The 9,644-nt window shown below is 49.0% G+C and overlaps 1 protein-coding gene across 2 annotated transcripts in view; it reads left to right on the top strand.

The window, feature by feature from the left end:
• Positions 1–9,644, top strand: part of Sgsm1 (small G protein signaling modulator 1) — a 69,668-nt gene that overhangs the window by 33,642 nt on the left and 26,382 nt on the right. For both annotated transcript variants that reach the window (XM_028765431.1, XM_028765432.1), the window contains 4 exons: positions 1,315–1,453; positions 3,084–3,148; positions 3,723–3,868; positions 9,089–9,217. In XM_028765431.1, coding sequence (XP_028621264.1) covers positions 1,315–1,453; positions 3,084–3,148; positions 3,723–3,868; positions 9,089–9,217 — 479 coding nt within the window. The remainder of the gene's footprint in view (positions 1–1,314; positions 1,454–3,083; positions 3,149–3,722; positions 3,869–9,088; positions 9,218–9,644) is intronic.

Raw genomic sequence — 9,644 nt, 5'->3', positions numbered from 1 at the left:
TGTGCCCCCAGTACCCACCCCACCCTGCAGAAGGCAGCCCTGTGCCCTCCAGTACCCACCCCACCCTGCAGAAGGCAGCCCTGTGCCCTTCAGTATCCGCCCTGAAGAAGGCAGCAGTTAGGTTCTGTGACTCATTGGTGGATGGTTGCCCGCCTTCTGCCTCCCCGAGACAGGCTGAGAACCAGGGCATTTTCTGGTTAGCTCAGTGATGAGTCTGTGAGAGGAAGGAGCGTAGAGCCAGTCACTGTCAGCAGATGCGAGAGCCTCATTCTATAGCCAGTGTGCTTCTCTGTCTAGTGGGTTATGGTGACCCAGTCAGTCACTGAGCTCTGATGACAAGGAGAGGGACAAGTGTCTCCCTCCCACTCGGGGATCAGAAGAGCCTATGAGAAAAGCTCATAGAAAAAAAAAGCTCATAGGAGAAAATGTGGGAAAATGACCACCTGTCTAACATCCTAGAGGAGGGACCAGCAAACCCCAGACCAGGGCCCAAATCCAGCCCCTACGAGCTTAGCATGGTTTTACATCCTTGACTGGAAAACAGCAAGAGGAAGCCAGGTCTTGGGCCAGCAAGAGGGTTCAGCGAGTAAAGGTGTCTGCCACCGTGACTGACAGCCCGAGTCCAATGCCTGGCATCTATACCGTGCACTGAGAGAATCTATAATAACAAGCTGGGTACGTTTGAGGGTTTTGTCTGCAGGACATCAGTGGTGCTAGACAGGCATGTGGCCTTTTAGGGAGCTCCCCACCTGAGCCAGCTGTTGAAGGTGATTTCCAGTTCAGAAATGTGAACGGTGCTGCTACCTTCCCTAGCCAGGCTCCCTGGCCCCAGAACTCTGCTTGTGTGTTGGGATTAGTGCCCTCCATTCTGACCACACAAGCTCCTGTGGGGTTTATGTCTAGGAAATCAGGCTCCCAGCCTTTTCCAGGAAGTGTCCAGTAGGACCCCTACCCTAATGTCACCTTCCTGTGAACAGAACTGAGTGGGGGCATGGCAAGGTGAGGCTCTCTGCACTGGAATAGGCCTGTCTTCCGGCTCTGCACTCCTTCCTCTCTCCTTCCTTCTCTGACTGTCCTCCACTCTGTTCTGCAGCCAGAGCCTCCGAATCTTGGTGGTGGCTTTCACTGGATCAGGTGGACTCAGGGACAACATCCGATTGTGGTTGGGTGCTTTGGGACTGTCACACTCAGATCCTCCCTGTCCTTAAGCCAGCTTTGGAGATGCTGCTTGCTTTTGGGGTGAGGTTTCTGTCATACACATTGGTTTAACCAAGGTTATTGCTGAGCCCCTTTTCCACCCACCATCCACCATAGTGCCCCAGGACCTAATGGATGTCTCTATGAACAACCTTCCATCCCTATGGCAACCCAGTCCTCGGAAGTCCTCCTGCTCTTCCTGTTCGCAAAGCGGCTCAGCTGACGGCAGCTCAACCAATGGCTGTAACCATGAGAGGTAGGCGGGGCTTAGGCTCCTCCTTCAGGGAGGAGCTTGAAGCACAAACCAAAGTCCTGTGACTATCTCTTGCCTCGCCCTGAGTTTGGGGAGGTGTGAACGCATGGAGCTATGTTTAAATCATGGCTTCATGTGGTGCTGGTCACTGGAGTTCCCTTGCATGTGTATGTCAGGATAACGTTCTGTTGCAGTAACAAACAGTCCTGAAAGAACAATGGCTTTTTGCAGCAAATGCTGGAGAATCCTGTGTGCCATGGGCCCGCTTTCTAAAGGACATCCATCTTGGATGTCGCTAGGCCACAATATTGGAGGCAATGATATTTCTGTTTTTCAACTCAATAGTCCCACTCACAGTGAGGCCAAGGAATACAGGCCCAGCATGCACCAGGAGCCAGAGATATTACTTAATGACAGCCATACGTTCTGTGTGCTCTTTCAGGGCACATTAACTTAGTAGGGCTATTACAAGGAAATAGAAGTGGTCACCGTGGACCACTGAGAACTTTGCCCAGTGTCTGCCCTCCGAGCAACGACTTTCATACCTCTGTCAATGAGAAGCTCACCTCCTTGCATAATTGCAAGCCTGAGGAATAGCTCCTGTATGCACCTTGAGCAAACCTGAGCGTCACATCCTAAGGGCAAGAGGAGGGACAATCACTCCCAGGACTTTAGCTGTGCTCCCTTTTCAGGCTTGCTGGGTTTGAATGGTATCCCTGGGGTAGCCTCAGGATAGATACACAGAGAGTCGTCCATTCTCTGTAAGAGCTCACAGCCCATCTCCCCAAACGGCAGTACTGGGTATTACTCTTTTGCTTCCACTTCCGACAAGCACTGAGCAGGGAGAATCAGCAGCCCTGAGACCTGCCTACTTAGTTTAGTTCACGGGGCCAAACCCACAGGCTACTCCTTCAAACTGGTTCAAGGGGAAGGGATGGGGAGAGAGGAAATGAATGTGTGTGTTGGAGAAGGCTAGAGATTGAGGCAGGAGGGCTGTGGGTCCCAGGCTAGCCTGGGGTATATAATGAGACCCTATCTTAAAAAAAAATCTTAAAAAAGAAAACAGGAAAAGAAAGATGCGTTTGCAGGATTGAGAAGTTCGGGGGCACAGTGTTTTCAAGCCTAGTTGGATCCAGGTGCTCAGAATGGGGACAACTCTCCTGGTCTCCATGTGTGGGCTGAGTCAGTGCCTTTATGGTGCTGTGTTCTTGGGGTGGCCCACCCTGGTGATGGCCAAGACTTCCAGCAGCCACTACGGCTTATCCTACTGGCTTAGAAACTCAGGCAGGAAAAAGGGCGTGCTTTCAGGTAGACGCAGCAAAAAAAAAAAAAAAAAAACGAGGGCTGATTCTCATTGGTCCAGGTTGGATCACATGACCGCTTCTCAGCCCGTCATCTGCCCGGATCATGTACTAGGTGTACACGGCTTCCAGGCCGTGGAGACACAACGTTATAAAGTGGTGGTCCCCCAACAGAAACCTGGGCTGTGACAGAGAAGGGGCGTGTGGGTGGGAGCCACGGCAGCCTCCCTCCGCCCTGACGGCTGACTTTGATCTGCCGTGTGGATCGTGAATGGTTCCTTTGTAGAGCAGCTAAGCTGTGTGTATCTCTCTGCTCCCTACTTCTCCTGCAGGGCCCCACTGAAACTGCTCTGTGATAACATGAAGTACCAGATCCTTTCCAGAGCTTTCTATGGATGTGAGTACAGGTCCCGTTCCTGCTGTAGTCTTCGAGAAGCATTATCGAGTGCCTTGTGTGCCGGGAAGGTTCCCAGGGCAAAGTGGATGAAGGTGCTTGTGGCATGCACTCCTTTGAGGGGGACAGGACGAGCTTGGAAAGCAAGCAGAGTACTTGGCATCTCTCGGACATTCCCTTCTCCATCCAGCAGGGATTATTCTGTCCACATTCGGCCTTTGTTCTTTCTATAGGAATGGGAGGCAGGCCCAGAGTGAGCCCAGAAGTTCTTGGTTCCTCCTACCTCCCTGTCCCTCCCCTGCCCACAGCACATCTATTAAATGTGGTGGCTTCCAGCATAGGAAGATGGTGTCTGTCCAAAGACAAAACAAAATGTCCTTTAGGTTTAGTTGTTAGGACACTCAGCGACAGCGCCCTCGTCTCACTTTCCTTGTCTGGAAAGAGGACAGTGAGAATTTTCCGGGTTGAGGGTTCCTAAGATTGAGGTGGGTAACAGGACATCCCCGAGGAGCTTCCAGGAGAGACTTGGTGAAGTGTGGTAGGCAGAAGATGAAGCCTGTCTTCCCTCCCCGGCCAGGGCTCGCCTACTGCAGACACCTGTCCACCGTGAGGACCCACCTGTCGGCCCTGGTCAATCACATGATCGTGTCTCCAGACCTGCCCTGTGATGCTGGGCAAGGGTTGACGGCCAGCATCTGGGAGCAATATATCCAGGACAGCACGGTGAGCTGGGCTTGTTCACCAGAGGGCAGAGCGGGGGGAGGCCGTCTTGTCAGATCAGACTCATGGGAACCCAGGTAGGCATGCCTGTCTGAACATGGAGCATCAAGTCCAGAGACCCACAGCTGATATGAGCGCCATCCAGATGAAAGGGTGAGGGTGTCGAGAAACATGTATATATACAGTATCCCAATCCTAAACAAACTCCTAGTCCAAAATGTTCTGGAATTGAAACTCTTTGACATAAAAATCCCAATGGAAAATCACACACCTGACCTCACATGACAGGTCACAAACATGCCATGCACTAAAAATACCATATAAAGTGACTTGCTGGCTGTGTGAATAAGTGTATGTTAGACACATGGACTTAGAACCAACCCATACATATATATATGTGTGTGTGTGTGTGTGTGTGTGTGTGTGTGTGTATTCAAACTTGCAAGAAAGTCTGAAACCCTTCAGGGCCCAAGCATTAGGTCTATTCAACCTTGAAAAGAAGAGAAAGGGCAGCTCATCTGAAGATGGTGGCACATACCTGTCATTGCAGCATTCACAAAGCTGAGGCAGAGGGATTGCGGGTTTGAGGCAAGCCTACGCCACTTTGTGAGTTCCAGGATAGCCTGAGCTACTTAGCATAATGTTCTGATTAAGCTACTGATTATGTGTTGGACCAAGTTCATACCTACTTTGGGGTGCATGTGGGCTGTGGCCTTGGCACATGCTCTGATCCTGTTGGTCTGACTCAGGCTACGGCCTGAGTGCCTGCCCCAGCGCTGTCAGTCATCTGCCTGTACCCTTGTCTTTGTTTCTGTGTCTATAGCTACAAAGCTGTGTGGATTTATATGCAACAAAGTTTCTCTCCTGTTGCTGTATCTATAGCTACAAAGCTATGTGGAATTATATGCAGCAGTTTCTCTCTTGTTGCAGTCGTAACCCCGCACAAGCAACTTAAAGGTGTAAGGGCTTATTGTAGCTATTGTAGCTCACAGTTCCACGTGTGTCCCACCGTAGTGGGGAAGTCAAGGCACAGGAGCGTGAGGCATGATCCCACCTCGTCCACCACTGTGAAGAAATAGAGAAGTTGGGCACTGGTGGCGCACACCTTTAATCCAAGCACTCAGGTGGCAGAGGCAGGCAGATCTCTGAGTTCAAGTCCAGCCTGGTCTATACACAGTGAGTTCTGAGACAGCCAGAGCTACAAAGGGAGACCCCTGTCTCAGAAAACAAACAAACAAACAAACAAACAAAGACATACAAGATATATATTGTATACTTCATCGGGATTTTTAATCGACACGTCTACAAATACATAGAGATATTTATGCCTGTGTCTTATATAGATCTCATATATTTCTGTTTATTACATAGACACAGAGTTTCTAAAGTTATCTATCATATCTTTGATCTCTCGTCTATAGCTATAGAATGATAGGAATATATTTGTATCCACCTCATCTAAATTTCTTTTTAATTTTTTTATATTTATCTTTTTTTATGTGTGTTGGAAGGGGGTGTACAAATGCCACACTATGCACACGGAGCTCAGAAGACAACAGCTTGCAGATGTAAAGTTTCTCCTTCCACCACACAGAAACCAGTTCACCAGGTTTGGCAGCACGCACCTTTATCTGCTGAGTCGTCTCTCAGCCTCTAGATCTATACCGTTAACGTTCTGTTATTTTCAGTGGGCAGCTTACTCTCCTAGCCCTTGAATGAAGGCTCATCTTTCAGATCCCAAAGAAATACTGAGGCCCACAGTTTATTTAAATTCTTGCTGACAAAATTCTCACTTTTTTTTCCCTTCTAATTTATTGTTGCTTGAGTTGGGGGAGAACTCTTACTAGATAGCCCAGGCTGGCCTTGAACTCACAACCCTCCTACATCATTCCCTAGTGTTGGAGTTCGATTTGCCCACCTACACCAGGCCTGGCTTCCTTTTAACTCTTTTTTTAAAAATCCTTTTCCGGTAATGCAGCAGTAGCAGCACTAGCGCACGCCCTCCTGTACCCTTGGCATTTTGATTTTGAGAATGAGTTCCTAGAAGTTGATTATAGTGTAATAAAACCTGAAATAGATAAGCCAGAGTACTCTCTCAGCCTCCCACGGACACTGCGTGAGCCTGCTGGTTCCTGGGGAGCTGTGGGACTGACTGGCTTCTAGGCTCAGCTCCAGATCTGATCTCTGGGAGAAGAGCCCACGTCTTCTGTTTCTGACGTCCCCGGAGTGCTTCCGTGATCCAATTTGGGAGTTTAAGGTCAAATTGGGTGAAAAATGGATGAGCCAAAACTATGTCATTGAACACCCCATCCCCCTATTGTGTAGTCCTTTCTCAAGGCTTAGCCGCCTTCCTGTGCTTGGTACACTGAATCCAAGGAACAAACAGTCCCCGCTGTCTTGTAACCTGGAAACACTGGGTCTGTTTCTCACTGACAGTGGGTGTACTTCCTTCTTAATCTGAAGTGCTTGTGAACCCACCATCCCCTGCCATTCATAGTCACCTGAGAAGACAAGAAGGAACCCACCAACTTCCTCCCGTTATTCCCTGGCCAGAAAAAGCTTCCATTACTTCTCACACCCCATTGGCCAGAAACGGTCATATGATCACACCTGGCTGCAAAGGAATCTGGGAAATGTAGTCTAGTGGATTCAAGCGTCCCAGAAGTGGCTTTTCTATTCTTACTATCATCGCCTCTCATATCATTCTAGAAAATAATTGCAGCTACGGCGTTTACAGGAAATAAGATCCAAGACCATAAACAAAACAAGAAATATTAAAATTTAGCATAGCATTGTCTTACAATCCAGGAGCTGGAGAGATGGCTCAGTGGTTAAGAGCACTTGCTGTTCCCAACACCCACATCAGGCAGTTCACCGGGGCTTGTCACTCCAGTTCCACGGGATCCGCTACCCTCGTTTGGCCTCTCAGGGGATCAGGCATATGCACAGTGCACATCAACTCATGCACGTAATCAACAATCATAAAATAAATATACATATATTGTATATACATATATGTAACATACATACTTCATACATACATATATGCATACATACATTGTACATACATATATGCATATATGCATTATACATACATATATGCATACATGCATACATAGATAGGTCCAGGTTTTGTACCTATAAAGTAAAATGGAGAAAGATGTCAAATCAACAACTTAACCTTCTATCTTAGGAATGGGGGATGGGGTGGGGGACGGGCAGCAAACTGAACCTGAAGCAGGCAGACGGGAGGAAAGACAGTGATCAGAACAAATTAAGCACATGCAGAGAACAGAGATAAGGAATGCAAGTAAAGCAGGCTCTTAGGGAAGACCAGCAAAGCTGGGAAACACCTTAGAACCACAAGTGTGTGGAGGGTTCGCAGGTGACCAGTCAGAAGTCAATGAGGGGGCACCACTACAGGCTCCACAGGCAAAGGAATGGATTGAACATGTGAACACCATGGAAATGTATGTACCAACAAACTGACAACAGAACTCACAAACTCCTAGAGACTCAAAACTTCCTAAATGTCCTCAAAAAGAAATGAGAAACCTCAGAGGAGCCATTTTATAACTCATAAAGAAAAGCCAAGATGGCCGGGTGGTGGTGGCGCACACCTTTAATCCCAGCACTTGGGAGGCAGAGGCAGGCGGATTTCTGAGTTCGAGGCCAGCCTGGTCTACCGAGTGAGTTCTAGGACAGCCAGGGCTACACAGAGAAACCCTGTCTCGAAAAACCAAAAAAAAAAAAAAAAAAAAAAAAAGCCAAGATGACTCAGTGGTTAAAAGCACTGGCTGCTGTATTAGAAGGCCTGGGTTCAGTTGCCAGTATCCATATATGCTGGCTCACAACCTCCAGGTCCAGGGGACTTGACTCCGTCTTCTGGCCTCTATAGGCACATGGTGCAGTTACATTCAGACAAAACACTCATGCACATGAAATAAAAACTAAATGAAGCACTGGAGACCCAAATAGCTTCGGAGAGCCCCCCTACCCCTTGAGGAAAGAAGTTTTTTCTAATGAACACTTTGCATTTGTGCCATAACTGGTTTTGATTTTCTGATTTCTAAAGACGCTGACATTATCTACCTAGGGGGTCAGAGTTCCCATGGCAACCCAAGGAATGATACACTGTCGCTGCTGCTTGTCCTTATGACTTTTCTTAAAATAACAAAGCCAAGCCACACTCCAGGAAGCCCTAAGCCCACCCCCTGTGCAGAACACGCTGTTGGTGTGAGAAGAGGCTTCTGGAAGTGTTCACTTTGGATTGTTTTGCTTTAGAGTAATTTTCCTCATGCTGACTGGAGATGAGATTGCATTTGTTAATTAAGGGGAATGCTAGTTCCTTAGGCACTGTCTTGGGCACATGCCTCCCCCCCCCCCCTTTCCTCCTCTCTGTCCTCCCCCTCCCTCCCTTCTCTCTCCACTTCTCCTCTTCTTTTGGTTTTGGGTTGTTTTTTTTTTTTTAACTACTTTATTCTAGATGAGGCCTCATGTAGCCCAGGCTAGCCTCAAGCTCTCTGTGTAGTTAAATATGATCTTGACCTGCTCAGGGCGCTTGAGTTGCAGCATGCACCTTCACACCTGCCAGTCTATGAAGTCAGTTTCCCTGATCACATGTTTATCTCTTTCTCCACTTCACACTTTTGCCCCCTCCCCCAAACACACACACCTGCATGGTTTGTCCTTATAACTCCCTGTGTGGGTCCTCCATGAAGTAATGGCCCCTACTGGTGGGTGGTTAGGTGGGTTGGGCTATTAGCTTCTCCAGTGATATCAGAATTAATTACAGGTCCCTGTAGTATGTTATCTCTCTGTTCCTCTAACAAGTTCCCAGACCTGGAAGCTAATAAAGAAAAGATGTTCATCTTGGCTCACATTGTAGAGATTTAGGTCTGTGGACCCTGTTACTGTGGGCCTTCGGCAGCACAGGGCAACATGGCAAAGGAGCCAACCAGAAAGGCTTACTGTGGGGCTGAGCCACCATCCTCCATTGTGACCTAAACCTGTGTGGGCTTCTCCTCTTCAGGGCCCCACCAGCTTCCAATAGTACCAAGCTATTAACACAGGCATTTTGGAGAATGTTCCAGACACGGGAGATATGGCTTTGCTCATTCACACCGGGATCTCACCCCAGAAACAAGACTGCAGGGCATGGCTGCAGGCCGCCCTGGCTTCTCTGTTGACCAGACCTTTTGCCCTCTGACCCTTCCCCAATAGACTTACCCGGAGCAGGAGCTGCTGCGTCTCATCTACTATGGAGGTGTCCAGCCTGAGATCCGCAGGGCAGTGTGGCCCTTCCTCCTGGGCCACTACCAGTTTGGGATGACGGAGATGGAGAGGAAAGAGGTCAGTTACCTGTAAGGACAATGGAAGTTCCAGGGTTCTGTGGAGCTGGGTACTGTGCACGCGGGTACTGTGCACATGGGTACTGTGCATGTGGGTACTGTGCAACCAGGCACCATGCAGCTGGTATTATGAAGATGGGTACTGGACAGCTGAGTGTAGCTGTGCACTATGCAGCTGGGTACTGGACAGCTGGGTACTGGGCAGCTGGACACTAAGCACCTGGGTACTGGGCAGCTGGACACTAAGCACCTGGGTACTGGGCAGCTGGGCCCTGTGCACCTGGGTACTGGGCAGCTGGGCAGTGTGTACCTGGGCACTGTGTAGCTAGGTACTGTACAGCTGGGTACTATGTACCTGGGTACTAGGCACGGGGTACTGAACAGCTGGGCCCTGTGCACCTGGGTACTGAGCAGCTGGGCCCTGTGCA

This window comes from Grammomys surdaster, unplaced genomic scaffold, assembly GCF_004785775.1.
Source record: "Grammomys surdaster isolate TR1022 unplaced genomic scaffold, NIH_TR_1.0 164, whole genome shotgun sequence".
Lineage (NCBI taxonomy): Eukaryota > Metazoa > Chordata > Mammalia > Rodentia > Muridae > Grammomys > Grammomys surdaster.
This window is presented reverse-complemented; position numbering and strand designations above follow the sequence as displayed.